Raw genomic sequence first — 22,548 nt, forward strand, 5'->3', positions numbered from 1 at the left:
TAGCAACTCTTGGTTGCTCATGTTGAGCAGAACATAAATTATTTTATTTCATATATAACCACCAAGAAACAATCAAAATGAAATATTCAATCCTTAACAATAAAAGCTATTCAATCCTTAAAATAATCCAGTCTAATCAAATAATGTGCTTGTAAAAAAACTATTACTAATATATTTTGATTTGACTATACTTTTAGTACAGCTAACGCGAGACGATTATTTGTCAAGATTAAAAAGCTGACAACATCATAACTTTTTATAAAAAAATGTACTTTGGCATATGTTCTTTTCAATTTTCCCTTATATTTAATTTTTATTTTTGTTTAAAATTAAAATTTTATTTTTTCGATAATAAATACGAATAATAAGTTGGAGCTATGCAGGTCTTTTGATATCGGATTAGCTGAAATCAGATGTTCAACGACTTTCCATAATTGATTTACAAAAAAATTATTTGAAAATGTGAGAGAATAGTCTTAAAGCAAAGTACCTTCGACATGGTCTGGTTGAATGCCTATACAAAAGACATGTCTTCGCGCTGTAGTAACCTTCAGGTCGATTACATCCATTTGATGATGGGAACTGTAGAAAAGGAAGCAATACATAATAGTTAAGCATGTAGGCTGAAAGAAAATGGCACGAACTGTGATTCTCTCTAGATCTAACTATTTTAGCTCCACGAAACTAAAAAAACAACAATACATCCTAGTCCAGCCTTATACAGAATTCTATCCCCAAATTATCTCACTATGAATGTCCAATTTTTAAAAGGAGTCAATTCCTAGCTCAAACTATCTCAGTAACCTAAAGTTGGCCTATCAACGTACCACTTCTAAGAATTTTATTTCTCATTATAAAAAATCTATTAAACATAAACATTTTTTTAATTTGTATCCAGAGAAGCAAATGACGAAATTGATTAGTCCATTGGGTTCTTAAGGCACAGAGCAAACTCCTATTAAAATATATGAAGTAGTTTGTTTCTTCGTTGCCCAACATTCTGCACTAATGAAAACATCATGCGTTCAAGCGCTTCCCCTAATGTTTCACTACATATTTTGTCCTGCTTGAACTTTTTCTTAAATCAGTTGGACTCTAAGTTATGCATTGTTCTTGCTGATTTAAAAGTCGTCTAAAAATGCAAACTCTCTTTTGCAATATTAAAAAAAAAAAACTTTTGGATCAAGCTTGGTCTTGTATCCCTTTATTGGGGTCTTAGACCAATGTCATGTGTGAGTCAATGGTTTGAGATTGGGCTCCAGTTCAACTATAAATAGTCACGGTGGTTGAACCAACTATTCCAGCATATTAGGAAATTACTAAAAAAAAATGACAAAGTGGCTACTGAGAAGTCCCAGTCTTGTGCAAACGACATATATCTGCCCAATGAAGATTGAGGCTTTGTGAACTTACCCAATTGTAGAATCCATCATAGAGTTAATAGCATCGCATTTGATATAGATGAAGAGTCCGAGTATAAACTTTTAAAAACAACTGAGCTACCACACCTGAAAAAAGAATCGAGAGTGAGAGCTTGTAACAAATGTCTAAGGTCATGAGGCTACCGTTAGCCATTAAAGAAAGTATTACATTGAGACTACAAATGTATTTGAACTCCTTAGTTGTCCAGTTGTCTATCACAAAAAGGATTTGAAAAGTCTATTGTAAGTGGTCTTATTAATGCCAAATAAAAACTCATAATGTAACAAAACCTTTTCCAAAGGAATACTTACTGGGATTTGTAAGTTAAGTAGATAGTGATCTAGAAACCATAATGAAATACTTGTGGAGAAAAAGCGAAATCAGTGTGACACATGATGGTCACTTGGCCATACACAATGGTGCAGAAGGAGAATGTCATCGGTACATAATGCGACTGAGTTGGTAATTGCTTTAAGAGTTCGATCTATGTGTGCCGAATTTAATATATGTTATCATATATAGTTGGTACTTGGTTCTCCTCCCTAGGCGCAACGTTCTCATATATTATCACAGTCAAGCCTAATAACTTGCAAAAAAGTAACATTCAATCCAGTAAATAATACAACCATTCATGTCGATGATATTTCCAAAGATATTTCCATACATTAAATTAAGCCAAAGATATTTCCATCAATACGAAAGCATATTGTTTCGTCTAATTAAAAAACAACCTTAGATTAATCTCAACCTAGTGCAAAAGTTATACGACCCTAATAGGAATATAAAGATGGCAATGCACATAGTATTTTTGAGATGTTCAGAAGCTTACCTAAGAGTCATTAGATGATTAAACCCCAAAATCAATGAGTGAACACATATGGTCAAAAAGAAAGCACAAAGTATCAATTAAAAGTAATATAAATATAGAGCAAATGGCATACCTACAACACACTGTACCATATTATATATATTCATAATATGATTAGCAGTGAGGCTCTCACATGATCAACCACCAACCGTGTGGTTAATTAAAGAATCATAGGAATAAACTATTCCAAGGTGAGTTAGCTGCAGCAAAAAATATTCATACATAAGAATATTAGATTGCCGCAATTCAAGAGTGATTATAAGGTAGTGAATATAATATTAATTTTCAATTTTAGCTTGGTACAAGACCAAATACATACTTTGTCATAGGTTTTAAATGACCTACATATATTACATCACAAATACAACTTTTTGCAGCAATGTAGCATATTCTTGGCATTGACGATATATATTAGATGGATGGTAAAACTTATACAATCTAACATTAACACAACACATTATAAATTACATATTACAATGTCATCACACACAAACACGTACTATGATTGGCATATGTATAGCTAACATTTCAATGCTTCACTCTCAAATAAGAATATAGATAAATAAAATATCGGCGCCTTTTAATAGTTCCCAAGGGGTTAAATCCCTTTCTCTAGGTTGTATAGTAGGTTACATTTTCTTTCTCTTCTTTTTCCAAAAAAAATCTCGTATCTCAACTATCAAGTGTTCCTCCAAACAAAATGATCCGGGTTATTTTTCATTATACAATAGTTATAATACTTGCTACAAGATTATCATAATGGTTTCCCTTCTTCCCCAACTCGATATCATGGAAAAGCTCATAAGTGGTTCAATAGAGAGACTTATGGGCAGATTTTGATGCTCAGTAAGACCCATTGGCTGTGTCTAAATTTGAGACAATATTGAGATAAGGTAGTAGCCATGTCTCTGTTAATTCGTGGGAGGTTTAAAAAACTCAAAGGCTACTGGATACAACCATCAACATGTTTTAATTCCAATGATAATTAATAGTTTAACAATAGAATGTGAATACAATACGAAACTTAATAACGTAAAATCATTTCACACAAACCTCATTAAAAGTGCAAGGGAACAATCTGATCTACTTGGTGATACAAAAATCCTCCACTCTACATCCTATGATGCATTTAACATCCTTTTTATGATTTTATCTAATAAACCCCTAGTGATACAGATAAATCAATCAATGAAGATAGTTTAATCTAACATTCTAACATGCAAAGCTCAATCAAAATAGATGTAAGAAACATATAATTAATCATAGAAATGGTGCATATATTAGAGAAAAAAGAAGAAGGAATGGTGCGTTTATATTTACCTCAAGCAGAATAAAATGTTTTAGCTAAACTCAAGCATTCCAATACCCTTGTGACCTTCAATGCTTTAACAAAACAACCGTACCATCACCATCTCTAAAAAAAATAGTAAAAATGATTTGCAGCAACTTGGTGCGTCTAGTTCACCGTCATCCACTTCACCAGTGAGCTCCTCCTTTCCTCAGAATTACCAAAAATATCTTTATATAATAGCAAGAAAAAAATGGCTCGAGACCTCATGGACACAGATTCTTCCACTCCTGTTGTTCAGGCTCGGCTGTTAAAGGACGTACCCACAATGTATAGGATAGCGAGAAAGATAAGATGCAAAAAATAGTATTGTCGATTAGCTCTTAAATGATCTATTATGCTCTATTGCCTGGAATATGAAGCGGTAGCAAAGGCGTCTCTCAAGGACGCCTTCAGTAATGCAAGGATTTAGAATAAACGTCGCTCACATTCTTAATAGTTCCTACAATTTAACCACAAAGGAAAAAAAAAAAAAAAAAGGATAGTAATCAGTATTAAATAGAGTAAATGACTATCAATATTTTTTTTTAATACTACTAAACCTTACAACTTTCTCCTTTCTTTATGTCAGGTATATATGTGGTGAGCCTGTGTTGTAAACCAAAACTTTGAGTTCAAATTAGAACTTATTTAAGTCATTGACAAAACACAAATGGTTCACATGAAAGTAAGGGGAAAGTACCTTTTGTATGCCACTTCCGTTTACATGTATCCTTATGCCGCTACATCGGTTGCCACCAAAATTGGAGTTGGACGACTATTCTTAAATGAGCTCAATGTATGCTCCCTTTCCTGCAAATACAATCATATGGCTTGGAACACATTAGAATAAGACTATAAAAAATGTCACCATTTTTGTATTGGTTTTTAACTTAAAATAACTTAGAAGCTGATCTAATACTTATTTTTACTTTTTTGGAGAAACCAAAAAGTGACCCTTTAACTCCAGATTTCTTGTCAGATGGTTAAAACTTTCTGTCCATACAACTATTCATTTTCACTCTATAACTTCATAAGGTACTTGCACAATCCATCAAAAACAAATTCTTGATATATCTAAAATAACTTTTTGACCCATCTATATTAATAAATAGGACGTGATATAAACCAACTAACTAAATTGTAGACTGTAGACACACACATGAACAAAGAGTAATGTAGACACTTCTCAAAATGACGTTCTAAGCAAGATGACTAACGTGTTTTAGGCATTAATAAGAAACAAATGCATATTGATCATTTAGGAAAACAGAATTCTACAATTGAACATTGAAGAAGTGAGCAAGGAATACTATAAACAGGATATATTCGCTAACCAAAGCTCTTACAGTTTCAATTATATGTTGTGATCTATCACCATAAATTGTAGTTGCTGGAAAACCATTTGAGCACAACCAATATTCCAGTGAGTTGGCTTCTTTCTTTGTCTCCACAAAAATTAAAGTCAGAGTTTGCTGTGAAAGCAATAACATGAATCACTAAACAACAGTTCACATAATAAAATATTAAAGAAACCAAGTCAAAAAGGGGAAAGTACGATAGGAAGAATATATGAAGCCATTGACAAATTATCCAGTGACATGGTAGGGAAAGCTATAGGAAACAACCCATATCAACCGTACTATCTTTCCATGAGATCCATTCTCCCTTTGAGCATGAAAAAGGTCCATGAGGTGGCTCTCTTATCGTACTCCTGAACATACTCAACTCTTTGAACAATCAAATTGGTACTTGAACCAATCTTTCCAACAGCTAGAAAAATGTAATTTGCGAGTTTTTTCAAATAAATATGAGTTGCCAGCATGCTTTTATCTACTGAAAGAAAAGGAAAGTTGTATGGAAGTGTAACTGTGCAAGTATTTAGGAATTCCAACACGCAACTCAATGGGATTGTATAGTGGATAACCAACGTCACGTCTTTTAGGTGAACAAATTTGATAGAGTATATAATCAAACTAAGTGAGAAAGACATATAATTTTACAGCTATGAAAGAAAATTATAGCTTATGGAATTAGTACATTAGTGATAAGGAAAACATAGAATATATCAAACCTACTTGGACAACACACCACACCCACCATGAATGATATAATTTACTTCAACAAATTGAACGACACAAATAACAATACAATCTTCTTCATCTTCACATCGAGTTCTTATTTGAATTTAGCGGCTTTCGAACCTAGCCTACAAACCATTACTACACCATAAGGGTCATTTTGTAACACAACAAAATTTTCATTTGTAACACATATATCCGTTAGTACCTTTCTAACGGATATAATTGTTAGGTTATTTTGTATCCGTTAGTATATTTCATTTTATTTTTCCAATTATTTTCAAAGTATTGTTTTAATATTGGGTAACAATTATATCCGTTAGTAAACAAATAAAAAAAGGATAAAGAACATCTAACACAAAGACCAAAAGGGTATATGTGGGACTAACGGAAAAAGATTAGAACTAAATAAAGCGATGCAACTTCATTTCTCACCTAGCATAAGAAGCATAATGATATCAACAACAATGAGTAGTAGTGGAAATATTAATATTAATAATGGAGCAGGGGGGAAGTTTTTTGATTTGATGAAGATCAAAGTTGCAGCTCGTCATATCTCTTATCGTACCCTTTTTCATACTATCTTAATCTGAGCCTTCTTATTACCTTTTGTATTCATTCTTACTGCTGTTGTTACCCTTGAAGGCGTCAACAAGTGTTCTTCTCTTGGTGAGTTTTCCATTGCTTGCATTATTGTTTATGAAATGAGATCTTGTTTTTTTAGATCTGTTTGTATTTCTTCAATTTGGGTCTGATTTGAGAGATGGGTATTGTTGTTTTGGGAATGGGCCGATTCGACGATTTGAATTTATGTTTGTTTTGATACTAGGTTTGGGTATGGGATCTACAAGGAAAATGGATATGTTGTCAGGGGCTTGTCATTCTAGATGTTGGGTGTTTAGTAGTTTTGTTGGATTGGGATTTGTTAATTCGTTGGTGGGAGTTACGTATAGCTTGGATTCAATTATTATATTATTGTTGTGAGCATTTTAGAAGGATTAATGAGTCAGTTCCTTTGTGTTTGGAAATTGAATATATTAGTTTGATAGTTGGTGCAACCTGGGCATGTAAGCATGTTTAATGTTGTATTTGCAATCGCTGGTGCATTCATCATTTAGTTAGGTTCAGCCGAAATTGCATTTGTTCTGTTTAATCTGAATTATTTTTTTTTGTCTTCCTCATATTACACATATTTCTCATCTGTAGCTTCAATTGATGGGAACTTATAACTCTGCATTACTTTTATTCCTTAGATTGTTTGGGAAGACGATTGGGGCCACGACTACTTGGACAACCTGATGATTCAATAGTAAATATTTGTTTCATGTTATATGATTTTAATCTGGTCCTAAAGTGTGTGTATTTGTTGAGATCGCTTCTTCTTTTTGAAATATTTCTTACGTTGTTTGAAAGTGATTCTTTTTCGGTTGGTGTGCAGAGGCTTGCTAGTGATTTTTATAAGATTCTCAATCAAGTGAATTCTGATGAAATACCAGATGGTGTGAAGTTGCCGGAGACCTTTAGTCAACTAGTTACTAAGATGAAGAACAATCAATATGATGCCAAGACATTTGCTATCAAGTTAAAGGCAATGGTATGTCAATAATATTTTTCCTTGATTACTTAAATTGTTTAGTTTATGATCTTTACATGTAGTTTGTATCTCAGTTCGAGAGTCCTCGAAATAGTTTCATAAGGAAACGTTGCATCAAAGTTATTGTTTGCAAAAAATAGTAGTTCTTAACTTCTTAGAAAAGCCTATACGGGCGAACAACAAAGAAAGAGAAATAGGGTTTCAATTAGCAGCACACTTTGGGCGCCCTACAACTATTGGTTAGTTAGATTCATAGTAGGTTAGTACATCCCTTGGTCCATTTCTCCGTTCCCTTTGCAACCAAGAGGACATATTGATCACTGAATTTCCGAATGTGGTCTGCAATTTATGCACAAATTTGTTTCTCGGGGTAGGAAAATAACAAGATTGTTCTAAGGTTGATAACTTGTCTTTTATGGATTTATTCAATTGAGACAAGGAGGTTTTTATTTATTTACCATTTGTTTTTACTAGTGTAAGTGTTGTTGGTGGAGAGAAAATAATGTTACCCCAGGGTGACATCATGATGGAAGGAAATATTAAAGTAGTAAACAGGTCGCATAATAATAATAATAATAATAAGAGTCATACTAGTGATGGTTCAAGAGTTATCAAGGGAGAATATCAGTCATTTGAAAGTGTTGGTGGTGGGCATGATATAGTAGACACTGCTGCTACTGATCAACAACAACAACAACATTTTTCTGGATCATCGTCATCATCTCGTGAAGACAAAAGTCAGCAGTCTTAAAATTGTGAGTGACTTTATTCATTTTACTATTATTACATTGTGAATATTACTTACTAGTTGGTTTTGTTTAGTGTTGTAGGGTTTGGTACATGTTGCAAAGATGCCCAAGAATGCCCATGCTCATTTTATACTTGGACTAATGTATCAGCGTTTGTGTCAACCACAAAAGGTAGAAATTTGTTTCATCAAACTATTTCGTGCCGATATTATTATGTTTTTTTATTATATTTTTTGGAGATTCACTACACCATAAGGGCCATTTTGTAACAGGGCAAAATTTTCGTTTGTAACGAATAAATGGTGTAACTCTACTTATAAGAAAGTACCATTTCATATAGAAGTTGAGCATTTTCGAAGACTCGGGCAATCTCTATAATTAAGTAGAATTTGTTAGGATCTCGCAATGTGGTGTCAATGTTTCTACATCGTTTGGCTGATGTGCCTTGCTCACTTAGACAGTGATGGGACTCAATTATTAGTTTATATTATGTTAATGATACAACTAACTTTTGAATGAATCATTAAAAATCTCGAAGCTTCTTAGCTCATCATAAGCTGCTTTATTGATTGAACTAAACTAAGTAGACTATTCAAGGCTTTAAATGGCAAACATGATAAACTACATTCTATTTGCAATTTGAGTACTTGATATTCCGTTATTATGTATTATTCCTTTTGGTATTCATTTATTATGACTACATGAAATTCCTTAGACTACAATAACTTGTTATGTGTGCCTCTAATATGTGTTTTTCTTTCTCTTATTTCATTCTTTAAGAGGATGAAGGATTGACACACTGACTGATTTTCTTCTGTTTTAAGTGGTGTGGGAAACAATGATTATTTCTGTGATATGAATGCAAGGCAAAAATTTAGTTTCGAGTCATCAGATTCAAAAGAATGACATCCAAGTTCACCTTCAGATATTGTTCTAGCTCAAATCTTGGGTGTGTAGCGAAGTTCTTTTAATACCCTTGAAGGGTAATTCTTTGTGTACTCTTTTTTCTATTATTAGAAAAAAAGAAATTACTTGCCTTGCTGAAAGAAATTATTACAGACTAAATTTGTTCATATGAAGGAAATGGGTTGTTGGTAGTGTTTAGATATTGTTTTTTGCATTTAATTCACTTGCAAAATGGATGACTCATTAGCACTATGGCGTTTGAGTGGTAGTTGTTCTACCTTTCTAATATGTTGTGGGAAATCATAGTGGTAAGGGACGAGGTGTTGTTAAGGTGTTATAAGAATTGTGTGATAATGTTGAGGTAGTGCTTTTTGGATTATGTTTTAAGCCTTGGTGAGAGAACCATTTTGTCTAATTTCTTTTCTACCATGGCAGATTCATGATATGCATGCTGAATCCATGTGATCTTTTAGGGTGGGTGAATCAAGTAAATTGATTTGGTTATGTGTAGGTTAAACTTACTAAGTGATCGGACAAGGGGATTTATTTTTCACAGTACCAATTTAGACATGAATTTTGGTTGTTTCTTAGGTGCATGAGTTTAATTGCTTGCTTGTATCCTTATTTGTTAGTAATCAACTGATTACTTTATGATGGATAGACACTTCTTTGGCACATAGGAATTTGAATGCATACATAGATGTTCTCAAAGCAATACGAGAGGTACACTTGATATTGCGGTATTGTTGCATAATACACTTGGAGATTATCAGAGAAATAGAATTGTTCACATCCTAGTGCCTTCATTGAGGTAATAATATGTTTGTTACGTCATTTTGCGGTATTAAACTACATTTTAGGCTTCAACTTTTTGTGGTCTCTTCTTTTATGTGGGAAGTATGAGATTAAGGCGACTATTTTTTTGTAAAAACAGGTATACACATCCAACGATGTAAGGGTGCAGATGGTGGTGCTACTTCTGACTGGTACTTGGCATATTCTAAATGGTCGAGTTGGTGGTTGTGTCAACTTGTTAGTGTTTGTCAGTTTTTGTTATGTCGTCTTACAATTCTTATTGTAACTTTGGATGGATACGATTAGGTTAATTCATTTTTACAAGTGTTTGGTCTGTAAATTGGGATTTAGATTGGTGGCTTTAATTATATAATATTAACCGAGTGGTGGGGTTTTTTTTTTTTTTTTTTTTATTTACTTGTTACTTGAGTTGTAATGTAATGTAATATTTTCGTATGTAAGATGGATTGTGGATAATCTGATGTGATGTAGCTCTATACAGGGTGGAAACCTTTTGGCGCCAGAAAAAAATATTTTTTTTTGCACTGGACTGTTTTTTTAGTAACGGTTATATCTGTTACGCTAAATGTTAGTAATGAAAGGGCCCCAAACTTCACTAACAGTTATATCCGTTAGAAATGAAATATTTGTGTGGACAATCAACAGTTGACTATTTGTTACAAATAAATACCAACGAATATAACTGGTACTAAATTAATATATGTAACGAATATATTCGTTACTAAATTTTGCCTAAATGACTGTAACACCCCAGAGGTAACATATATAAGCGTTAGTAAAAATATAAGTAACGATTATAACTGTTACTAAACACCATTTATGGTGTAGTGATGTAAACTATAATGGGTATTATACTTAATCTAGTGATACAAACTAAACACAAACAAAAGTTTTTACAATCTACGCAATGTTACTTGTAGCTTATGATCCCACTATACATTTCATGGTTAAAAACAATGCCTAAGAAGGCATTTCTTATTATTAGTAATTGACACGTGACTTTCCCATTGACCTCACAACAATTAGTAATCCTCTCCATGTGTTACATTTCTGTAGTTAGCAAGGGGCTAGTTTTCTCTATGCAAAAATTAAAGGAAAACTGTTCTTACATACTGGACGTTATAAAAGCAATCATTATCCACATGCAATCTACTCTGAAGAAAAAGTAATGAAACAAAGAAACATTAACATGGTCACATAGACACAAGTTTTACATTAATTTCGCAAAATTAAATATACTATGATAAGCAATTTCATATAATTATTAAGCACTTATAATTACTCTACATTATTGGAATATTTATTAACTAAGGGAGAAATGTGTTCTGACCTCGGTGGAAAGAATGGCGGTCAACTTCAGAAACCATTGATCTTCTTTACAATGAAATTGGATACACCACAGAGTCTACACATGTTTATAAAGAGTTTACACTTCTTTTTAAAAAGCAATCTCTATGAATTCAAAATATTCAATTCTGTCATAAAAAAACAAAACAATAATAAGTAGAAATCTATGTATTGTTTCGATATAAAAAGGAAAAGAGTATAAAGTATGAAATACCTAATAGGGTGTCGATGCTTAAAATATTGTCATACTGGCCACTTTGGGTGTCGTAAAGAAGAAGCAAGCCCTGATAAGTAGATGTTTAATAGCATAAGTTATTCTTAATAGCAGAAGTTACTCTGAACTTAAAAGAGTTAAATGTGCACACTTCTTGTTGTCATACTAAAAAATAGCGACAAATTAGAAAAATGATATAAAGGTAGCTAGTATGCATTCTACATAGCAAGTAAACTATTTTTACAAACATGAAAAGTCCTAAAAAAATCAATATTTAGCATTAAATACTGTTGGATAATACACATGAGACACCTTTTATTTTCTATGACTAAGTTTATAGAGAAATGTTATGAAACTCAAACCATTTGTCCAAACCAATGCCCTAAAGAACAAACACAACCAATGTATGCAATGAATAGGAATCAAAAGTTGTTAATATTGAGCACGTCTAATTGGCACTTGTCATTACAACTTAAGAGGTATTTACCATATTCCATATTTTCATATCCTATATCATGTGTAAGAAAATAAATGAAGATATCAACTAAAAGAAGTATGTCAAGATTCATTGCCTACACAGTTGCATATGTCATGTCTTTCAAAAAGGACCCCGTGAACTTACATAGAAATAGCATACATTCTAGGGCCAATAAAGAAATTAATTATATAAAAGTCTGTGCTACATATTGCTACAGAGAAATAAACGACCCTTGCCCTTTGACCATTGCTAATAATAGGTGCTAATGATTAATAATTGACAAAGTGAGCAAGCGTATCAATACATCGGTTAATACATGTCAAGACCAGTGATAAGCACCAAAAAGTGTAGTTTAAACCCCTTAATAGTATTCTATTTAGGTCAATTTGTTTATAATAAATAAGAGTTAGTAATGTTTACGGGTTTTTGTGTATTTCAGGTCTTGAAGCTGTTTATATGCTTAAAGACGTCATTTTGCATGGAAAATGAGTCAAGATGATTACTAAGGAAATTCTACCTTTAAAGCCCAAGAATCATGAAGAAAAGCCTTTTTCAAGCCCAGTCAAAGCTGGGAAGTCAAAGTCAATTCGGGTAAAAAAACAACATAAAAGTCAACAGAACTTCAAATCGGTGTATCTTTGGACTCGGGCCTTGGAATTGGGCCTACTTTATTTCAAAATGACCGGCTTGGAATAAGCTTTCCAATGGACCTATCCTTGCCCCAATCAAAGCTGAAAAAGTGGACGAAAAGGGTCCTGAAATAAGTTTCATCAGAATTGGCCCTTTAAGACTTAACCTAATGGCAAATTGGCATATTTCACCCTCGAACTTGTCAAGTTTTACCACTTACCCCCCTAAAGTTCAGTTTAGGCAATTTTAACCCTGTACTTGTAAAACGTATCCACCTTCATATTTCCGGTTCATTTCCGGCACCTGAAGAGTGATGTGGATTAATTTTTTTCTTACGTGGAATTTCTAATTTTGAGATGTATCAAATTCTTGCACACTCAGCACACTCTGGTCAAGTCAAGTCAACAAAGACATGAGAAAATCACGTGACCTACCAACAAAACCACTCGCGCGCGCACAAAAAATTATTCCCTCTCGTATTTTCTATCCCCAAATCCCCAAATACCTAATTTGAAATCCTAATTCACAAATTTTCAAATTGAAACCATGGAAAATCTAAATTGAAACCCTAGTTCACTGTTGTTGCTCAAACTCATCATTTCTGCTCAAACTCTTCATTGTTGCTGCTCAAACTCATAATTTCTACTCAAATTCTAGATGTCTATGTCTAATTCTACCACATCTGTGAACTCTCGAGGCAACTCCCGATTCCGAACCGTTTGCTATTGTGGACTTGAACCCAAGTTATGGATTTCTCAGATGCCAACGAACCCCGAAAGAAGATTTGTTGGGTGTAGAAAGTTTCCACACCCAGAAAGGTGTTTATTCTTTGTCTAGGTTGATCCACCGGCAGGGAATGATCATGAAGTGATAATTGCAGAATTGAGAGCTGAAATTACAGAACTGAAGAAGAAGAACGAGAAGAAGAAATGGATTATAGTGTTTGTTTTTGCTTACTTGTTGTTCTCCTGGTTGAAGTGAATTGTATCGACTTTAAAGATTGAATGTATTGTGGTTGGTTGAAGTGATTTTGAGATGTCTTTGGAAGTATGTTTTATGCAAACCTTACTCGTTGAGTTTTTAGATGATATGTGGATGTGAACCATTACAGAGTAGAGAGCATTAGAGTCGGTAGTGTCCGTTTTGTTCGAATGAAACAAGATATAGATGATGAGAGCATTAGTGTCTATTTATCAATTTGTTCGAATGAAAAACAAACCAAATTTGTGCCTCCTATTTGTTCAAATGAGATAGACATCACATTCCACATTATAAACTTAGAATTGAGCAAATTGAATGGTAATCTTTTCCAGAGCAACATAACTTAAAGGCACAGAGCAATAGAGAAACATAACTTAAAGGCACAGAGCAATAGAGCAACATAATACATAACCAAAATACTGACAATTGTTCCAACAGAGCAACATAACTTAAACAGAGAAACATAAAATAGCTTTGTTCCAAAATACAGAGCAATATTAAACATATCAACATCAAACAACTTTGTTCCAAAATACAGAACCAAAATACTGACAATTCCTACTGACAATACTAACAATGCCTACTGACATAACCAAATTAAATAGAGGTGTTATATCCTCCAATTGGTCTTGGTCTTGGTCTTGGTCTTGGTCTTGGTCTTATAGCCCGTACCCTGAGGCTTAATACCCAAATTCTTTGTTGATCTTGTATTCTTGGATGGACCTGAATCAAGAATCACGGCTGGAGTTGATGCAGTTTTTCTAGTAGGAGCTTTAGGTGCAGCTAATGTTTCTGTCCCTGCAGGTGCAGCTGATGTTTTTCTGGCAGAGGCTTTAGGTGCAGTCTTGGCTGGACTTGTATCTAAAATCACAGCTTTGCCTTTGGGTTGTTTACCTTTGGGTGCAGCTGATGCTTGTGTCTCAGTAAGAGCAGTTGATGACCTTGTATTCTTGGTAGGACTTGTAGCAAGAATCACAGCTTTGCCTTTGGGTTGTTTACCTTTGGGTGCAGCTGATGCTTGTGTCTCAGTAAGAGCAGTTGATGACCTTGTATTCTTGGCAGGACTTGTAGCAAGAATCACAGCTTTGCCTTTGGGTTGTTTACCTCTGGGTGTAGATGATGCAGATTGTGAAGCAACAACTGGATTTGATGGTTCTGTCATAGTTGGGACCTACAAATATGACATGTGTGTATATGTATGAAGTATACAAATTAAAAACAAAACCAATAAACAGAGCAATACCACATTTACCAATAAACAGAGCAAGACCATACCACATTCTCTTATACTTTTAAGTCTCCCTCTTATAAATGTAGTGTTATCAGCTTTCATTTTTAAAAGCTCTAAGCCGCTTTACTTTTTAAGTCTTTCTCTTAAACAAGTTATAAATTTCTGATTTCTAGCAAACTTTAATTTTCTACACATAGCAAGTTAGGCTATATATGGCAGTACACAGTGAAGTAGAGACAAATAAAGGAGTTGTAAAGGAAGTACTAAGAAGTTGTAAAAGAGAAGAAGAAGTGTACTCAGAGACAAATAAAGGAAGTACATGATACTACTAGAAATAGAGCAATACCATATCATTTTTGGATCTGCTTTTAGGATTTGTTTTACTTTGAGGTGGAGCTGTTGTACTTGGAGGTGCATTACTTGGAGCTGCTGTACTTGTGGGGGTACTTGGAGGTGGAGCTGCTGTACTTGGAGCAACTGTACTTGTGGGGGCACTTGGAGGTGGAGTTGTTGTACTTGTGGGGGCACTTGAAGGTGGAGCTGTTGCACTGGAAGGTGGAGCTGTTGCACTTGGAGATGCAAGATACTTGAGCTGCAATACTTGGGGCCTAAAAAAACATTGTTGACCCAAAAGTAAACAAATTAAACATCATATGTTTAAAGATAAGAATGGCATTATTGATACCTATTTTTCTCTGATCTCTTTTGTGGTGGTGCACTTGTGTTCCCCTCTTTGTTTTTTCTTTTCACCTTCGAGTAGATATAAATATCCAAAATAACCCAAACAACAATATAAGTCAATAATGTAAATATCCAAAATAAAAATAGAAATAATAAAATAACCACTTACAGTCAATTTAGGTTGCCTTTGAGTTGGTGCAATAGGTTCTTTGCATCCTTTCTTGTTATGCCCCATCTCATTACAGTTAGAGCACCTCATATGTTTCCCTCTCCTTGAAATTTGTGGTCCCTTCTTTGGTGACTCATGTGGGTCCTTCCTCCTATTTCTTTTTGGGTCTACGGGCATTCTTTTGCATTTGGAGGCAACAATTTTATACATTTGGTCTTCACCCATTGTACTTCTCCATTCAAAGGTTTTATATGTTCTTCATAAGCATGCTTAACTGTCTCAACCTTATACCATGGCTGCACAAAATTGTCCACCCTCTTGGTAGCTTTAAAGATGGCAGAAATTGCATGACAACATGGAATCCCAGTAAGAATCCACTCTCTGCAGCTGCAAATCCTCTTTCTTAGGTCAACTGAATATCCATCATTCCCATTACTAACCTGAAAATCTTCAGCCCCATGGTATATGCACAACCAGTCTCTACTTGCCATCTTGTTTTCTTCAATGATTTTCCTAATTCTTGGAGCAAAACACATCGATCCACTCTCGCATTGCTTCCCCTTTTTTTGCATCCTGTTTTACTATATAAATCCTGATGTCCTCCAACATATGAATTAAGGGCTTGAGCCTTGCTCTAATAATACAACTATTAAAACACTCACTCATATTGTTCTCAACTGCATCACAAGAAGATGTATCCAACTGAAAAGCTTTACACCACTGTTCTGGATTTTGTTTGGTCCTCAAGTACTCTGCTGCATCAGCTGACACTAATTCAATCCTTTTCATGTTCCTCTCATAAACTGGAATGGTGGTACTTCTAGCAGTCATCCAAAAAAGTCCTTTTAACATAGAACCATTAAATCTCTTCCTAAAATTGGCATATACATGCCTTGCACAACACCTGTGTTCTGCCAATGGCAAAAGTGTGTGCACTGCATCAACCAACCCCTTCTGTTTGTCTGATATAATAGTCCACCCAAACCCATCTGCCACACCAATGTCATGAACCAACAAATTCACAAACCAGAACCAAGAATCTTTGTTTTCACCCTCAACTACAGCCCATGCAATTGGATACATTTGATTATTCCCATCCCTACCTACAGCTGTCAACAATTCACCCTTTATATAACCCTTCAAACAACAACCATCCAACCCTATCACAGGTCTACAATGCACCCATCCCTTTTTTAGAGCATCTAGGCATACATAAAACCTTCTAAAATATTTTGGTGAATTAAGCTCATTTGTAGCACTTTCACTCTACACTCTAACAGTACTACCTGGATTTCTTGTCAGCAACTCATGAGCATAATCATAAACCTTGGCATAGTGATCTATCATAACTGAATCCCTCTCCCCCAATGCAAACTTCTTAGCTCTGGAACATTGATTCAATGAAACATTGATTGCATATGTATGCAAAACAGAAGCAACAAAGTCCTCTAGCTTCCACCTAGGGTTGGCAAGGATTTGAGTCTTGTACTTCTTAGAAAGCCATCTAGCATTGCAAAATTTGGCATTGAAATCCCTATTACATTCATGCAAATCATTTAGTGATTTAATTTGCCAGCTACACTCAACTTGCATTGGACTGGCATGACATCTCCATTTACATCCTTCATCACAAATAGCAGTTACCCTGCTTGATTCATTCTTTATAAACTTAGTTGGGTAACCATTTGCCACTCCATAATCTCTTAGACAGTCCTTGAACTCATCTTTACTTGTAAACCTCATACCCAAAGCAGGTTCAATTGCAAACATATTTGTCTTTGTATTAAATGTGGGCCAACTCTTCTTTTTCTTTCTACAAACCTCTGGTTCTACTGCTTTATCTTCTTCATCACTCTCTGATGGGCTGTAATCTCCATCTTCTCCATACTCACTGTCATACCCAGTGTGCTCTGTTTCTTCAGACAATGCCACATCAGGAACCACATCAGGAGGAGCACTAGTCCCTTCACCATTTATGTCATCTGCAGCAGTTTGACTAGCCCCTTCACCATTTTCATCTATGTTCTGCTACACTTCTTCATTTCAACCCTCATATGCCTAACCTCAAGTAACTCTTCATCACTCACATTGTCTATACTACCAACTTCATTTTCAGCATCACTCTGAGAAACACTATCATCACTAGTATCAGATTGCTTGTGTATAACATAAACTTCTATGTTCCCAAATACATCAGCCTCTTTTACCATTGAGCTTACATCACTATCAGTCCTAAGTGGCCTTAACCCATTTTCTAATTCCACCCCAGGAGTGTTAAATAAAATTTCAGCTATACTACTAGGAGGATAACCAAAATCCTTTACCATATTTATGAGATAAAGGTATGTCATTTTAGCATTCATATCTTCATAAGAACAATTCGTTTCTCCCCCATCATACTGCAAATTGGGGCTACGCACAAAAGTCCCACCATGATGTACGCTTAAGATAAAAAAAAAATCCACTGCATTTAAGTAATGAAATTAACATCAGAAGATGCACAATTAACATTTATATAACGCAAATTACTATGGACATATCATAGAATCAAACATTTACTTACTTCAGGTCGTATTCAACAAAAAGACATCTAAAATTTGAGCAGCAACAATGAAGAGTTTGAGCAGAAATGATGAGTTTGAGCAACAACAGTGAACTAGGGTTTCAATTTAGATTTTCCATGGTTTCAATTTGAAAATTTGTGAATTAGGGTTTCAAATTAGGTATTTGGGGATTTGGGGATAGAAAATACGAGAGGGAATAATTTTTTGTGCGCGCGCGAGTGGTTTTGTTGGTAGGTCACGTGATTTTCTCATGTCTTTGTTGACTTGACTTGACCAGAGTGTGCTGAGTGTGCAAGAATTTGATACATCTCAAAATTAGAAATTCCACGTAAGAAAAAAATTAATCCACGTCACTCTTCAGGTGCCGGAAATGAACCGGAAATATGAAGGTGGATACGTTTTACAAGTACAGGGTTAAAATTGCCTAAACTGAACTTTATGGGGGTAAGTGGTAAAACTTGACAAGTTCGAGGGTGAAATATGCCAATTTGCCTAACCTAATAGACTTTGGGCTCACTTTAGAGGCCCAAAGTCTCCCTTTTTGGCCCATGCAAGAAAATATAACCCTAACCCTCTATTATATAAAGAGGATTAAGGCTAAACTTATTCTCTCATTCCTCCCCTTAGTCTCTAATTAGTTTAGTGTAGTTGTAGTGTAGTTTAGGGTTAAAATTAGTTTATTCTTGTAGCCTCCATTAGAACACCTTATCAATAAAGCTTTTAGTTCTTCAATTCAATTCTTGTCTCTTTATTTTAATGTCTTTATCTTATTATTGTAGTTTAGAACATCCAATGAAACAAGACTAAACCTCCATTATAGGGGATTTATGAAGCCATGTGAGGATGATTAGTTATTAGTTGTTATTGTTTTCTCATTAGAATTTCAAGTCTTTTGTTGTGAGTTTCTAGAGATAGAACTCATAACAAGGGGCTAGAGATTAGAAACCCCATCGAAAAGATTTGTGGGGGTGCTAATCTCTCTTGCTAGTCAAGCAATGACTATAGAGATGTAGGTTGTTTGCTAAGGATCAAGAAAGGCAATTCGATAACTAACTACTAGTGAATCGAATTGCATGGTGGATTAAGTCTTCTCGATCTAATTATCTTTCTCACCTTTAAATCTACTGTTTTTCAATCTTATATATACTGTTTTCACATTTAATTTATTTCTCTTGTCAAATGGCACCGCTTGCCATCTTGCTTTGTTATGTATTGCGTGTTTAGATTAGCAAAACTGTTTTTACTATTCACAAAAACAAACACTGAAAACACTATTCGCAATTTCTTCGAATTTTTCTGCTACTGTTCGAGAGTATATGAGTTATTCAACCAACTCCCTACCCTCCCGTGACCTAACCCTAAAATTTTCAACTCTAGTTATTCACTTGTGAGCGCGTACACGCCTCATTTTTGCCCTTACATAGCGCACCCCGTGCATTACACCCTAGGCGCGACCAGTGCCCAATTTACCCCATTATGAAGCGTGCCCCGCGCTCCTTTAAATTTATGAAAAAAAAAAGTACCAAAACGTGACCCGCACCCTAGGTTAAGTAGACTAAATTTATTTTTTTAGATTAATTGCAATATTACCTCACGAGTACAGTACAGTACTCGTATGCCCAACCGTTCCTCTAATTACATAAAAATATTTTTCTCATTCTAAACATCGTCTAGCAAACTGAAAGAATTTGGTGTTCTCTAATTAAGAAACATGCACGCACGGACAACCTCCCTCAAATTACTGAGTGACCTGGACGTTGGTTTGATAAAAAAATACAAAAAAAATTAATTAATATTAATAAGTAAGCCCACCCACTACCAAAGCCCATTTCACAGGCCTAACATCCAGGCCCAACACGAAGCCCATAGTAAAAAGCCTTAACCTAATTCTTAAAACTTTAAAAACTAATAAGGTGAATCATTTTATAGTACTTCACAATCCACACCATGTACCCGGACCAGTACTCATATAATTGTTCAAATAACATAGACGTGCTTCAAGGCTATTGTAGACGCTATTTATACGCGTAACAAGGACGCTCCAGGTAACACCTCTTTATATCATCGAATCTACTGTAAGAGGATTCTATTTCTAGTAATAATCAGGCTATTTTTGCATGCTCGTTAGGACTTGCCTATTAGACTTAAAACTTGCATGAGATTAAGATCTAGTACGCATAAACCTGCCTTATTAGTTTATCATAGACGCAAAAATAATTGCTTATCTAGAAATTCACACACCACTTACACCCACCCCAATTAAATTTGTAGCAATGGGTGAAGCAATAGCAGAGAAACCCCTCTCTGATTTTTATAAGGCTTTGAATTATAGACCTGAGTCCTGCATAATTCTTGCAGATACTACGGGAGAGTTTAGAATCCCCCCCAATATATTTAATTTGCTACATGTTTTCCATGAGTTAGACCATGAGAAGCCTTATCAACACTTACGTAGGATACAACAAGTTATTACTACATTCCATTATCCTAATGTAACACCTAAACAAATAAAGCTAAGGGTGTTTCCTTTCACCCTAGCTGACAAAGCAGCAGCTTAGCTAACAACACAAAGACCAAACTCTGTCGACACATGGGAAAAACTAGTTGAATTATTTATGGAACAATTCTACCCACCATAGAAGATTGATGAGATGCTATCACATATTCATTTCTTTTGCCAAAAGCCTAAAGAATCTTTTTCTGAGGCTTGGAATCATTTCACTGATCTTCTAGGAGAATGTCCCCATCATAATCTTGGTAAAGACACACTAGTTCGTGCCTTCTTCAAAGGCATATCCCAACACCATAAGGAGACTTTAGATATAATGAACGGAGGTACTTTCTTAAGTAAAGGAGCCACAGATGTGTATAACTTCTTAGATAATCAATCCAAGAAAAGTAACAACTGGGGAGGTAACGATTACTCCCGCTCTACTTCGTCTTCTTCACCAGTTAAGTCAACCAGTATGTTTGAGGTAAAACAAGATCCTGAACTTAGAACTTTAATTAAATCCCTCACTCGTAAGGGAGATGCCCTATCTGTCAATAAACAAGAAGCGAAACCCACTCCTGTCATGAACATAAACTCTCCTCGTTGTAATTTTTGTTTTAGTTTTGAGGATTCATTCTGACTTCTATTATCCTCTTGTCCATGAACATCCACCACCACAGCCAGACAATGTCTACGCTTTTAATAACAACCCTAACACACAATGGAGGCAAAGCACTATTTATAATCAACTACAACAAGCTACACCTCCAGGTTTTAATAATCAAAATGTTAGGCCCACTACAGTTTTCCACCAATTTAATTAACCAACATCTAGGACAAGGAGATTTAGGTGACCAGAATAGAAGTTTAGTGCACGCACCTCAGTACTATCAAAATTATAACATAAACACTCAACAAGCCTTAATTCCAGTCACTTATCCTATGATCACTCCACCAGTTAAACTAGCTACAGAGGACGTAGTAGTGACCTTGCTGGAAAAACAAAATCAAATTATGCAACAAAACTCCAACTTGATGAAAGATCAGCATGATTAAAACACTAACATGCTACAACAAACGATGCAAATGATGCAGTCTTTGTGCCAAAAGGTTATTGACATGTCTCCAAACCAAAATAATAACCAACAAGGCATGTTTTCAGGTCAAGTTATGCCTAATCCTAAGTCAACAAACACTGCCTTCGAAGTAAATAGTATTCAATGTAATGGTATTATAAACAAAGGGGACCTACAGGTAGTCACTACCCTTCGTTCGGGTAAAGTAGTTGACAACCAAGTGACTATGCCTAAAGATCACCCACAAACTAAGAATGAAACCATACCAAATACTGTCATAGAAACTGAAGACCCTACAACTGTAAAAGTACCAGTTAAACTACAACCAAAAGGGAAAATCTTACAAGACCCCATAATAGAAATTGATGATCCTACACCTGTAGAGGTTCCAATATGGAAACCTAGTTGGAAAATGGCAAAAGATAAAAACAAGGTTAATACTTATGTTGACCCATATGCTAAGTATAGAGAAAAACCACCATTTCCCTAGAGACTAGTTGTGTCTAAAAAGGACTAAAATTTTGATGAGATTAGGGAAGTATTTAAAAATCTGACTATAAACCTACCTTTTCTAGATGCTATAAAAAGTATACCTGGACACGCTAAGTTTCTAAAAGAGTTATGTACCACAAAGAGGAAAACCAACATACCCCATGAAGCCTTTTTTAACTGAACAATATCCCTCTTTATCTGAACATAATGGAATTGTTAAGTACAAGGACGCGACCCTGGTCGTCCAACTGTACAATGCACCTTAGGTGATAACTTTATAACAACTGCACTATTAGACCTAGGGGCGAGTTTTAACTTACTCTTTTTTTATTTATATAAACAATTAGGTCTCCATAAACTTAAACCAACCAAAATGACTTTGCAGTTAGATGATTGTTCTATTAAGTATCCCAAAGGCATAGTTGAAAACA

General features: G+C 34.8%; 1 protein-coding gene and 1 long non-coding RNA gene across 2 annotated transcripts; one reads left to right on the forward strand and one right to left on the reverse strand.

Annotated features, from left to right (window-relative positions):
- Positions 1 to 6,093: 6,093 nt before the first annotated feature.
- Positions 6,094 to 10,127, forward strand: LOC147493376 (uncharacterized). Its single transcript, XR_015198903.1, has 5 exons — positions 6,094 to 6,367; positions 6,952 to 7,007; positions 7,137 to 8,047; positions 8,115 to 9,758; positions 9,882 to 10,127. It is a non-coding gene; the product is annotated as an uncharacterized LOC147493376 (long non-coding RNA).
- Positions 10,128 to 13,864: 3,737 nt separating this feature from the next.
- LOC147493377 (uncharacterized) lies at positions 13,865 to 15,650 on the reverse strand. Its single transcript, XM_086568628.1, has 4 exons — positions 15,495 to 15,650; positions 15,330 to 15,394; positions 14,991 to 15,252; positions 13,865 to 14,584 (listed from the first exon to the last, which is right to left on the reverse strand). Exons 1-4 carry the CDS (start codon positions 15,582 to 15,584, stop codon positions 14,024 to 14,026), a joined length of 978 nt encoding a protein of 325 aa, XP_086424754.1. The 5' UTR covers positions 15,585 to 15,650; the 3' UTR covers positions 13,865 to 14,023.
- Between the last annotated feature and the right edge of the window lie 6,898 nt (positions 15,651 to 22,548).

This window comes from Coptis chinensis, chromosome 6 (assembly GCF_015680905.1).
Source record: "Coptis chinensis isolate HL-2020 chromosome 6, ASM1568090v1, whole genome shotgun sequence".
NCBI classification, from domain to species: domain Eukaryota; kingdom Viridiplantae; phylum Streptophyta; class Magnoliopsida; order Ranunculales; family Ranunculaceae; genus Coptis; species Coptis chinensis.

Excerpts from the sequence above, each read along its gene's own strand:
- LOC147493377 (XM_086568628.1), bottom strand. The coding sequence starts at position 15,584 with ATGAGGTGCTCTAACTGTAATGAGATGGGGCATAACAAGAAAGGATGC. Across the intron at positions 15,395-15,494 it reads AAAGGCAACCTAAATTGACT|GTGAAAAGAAAAAACAAAGA; the intron begins GTAAGTGGTTAT and ends ATCTACTCGAAG. Across the intron at positions 14,585-14,990 it reads GCAGATCCAAAAATGATATG|GTCCCAACTATGACAGAACC; the intron begins GTATTGCTCTAT and ends TCATATTTGTAG.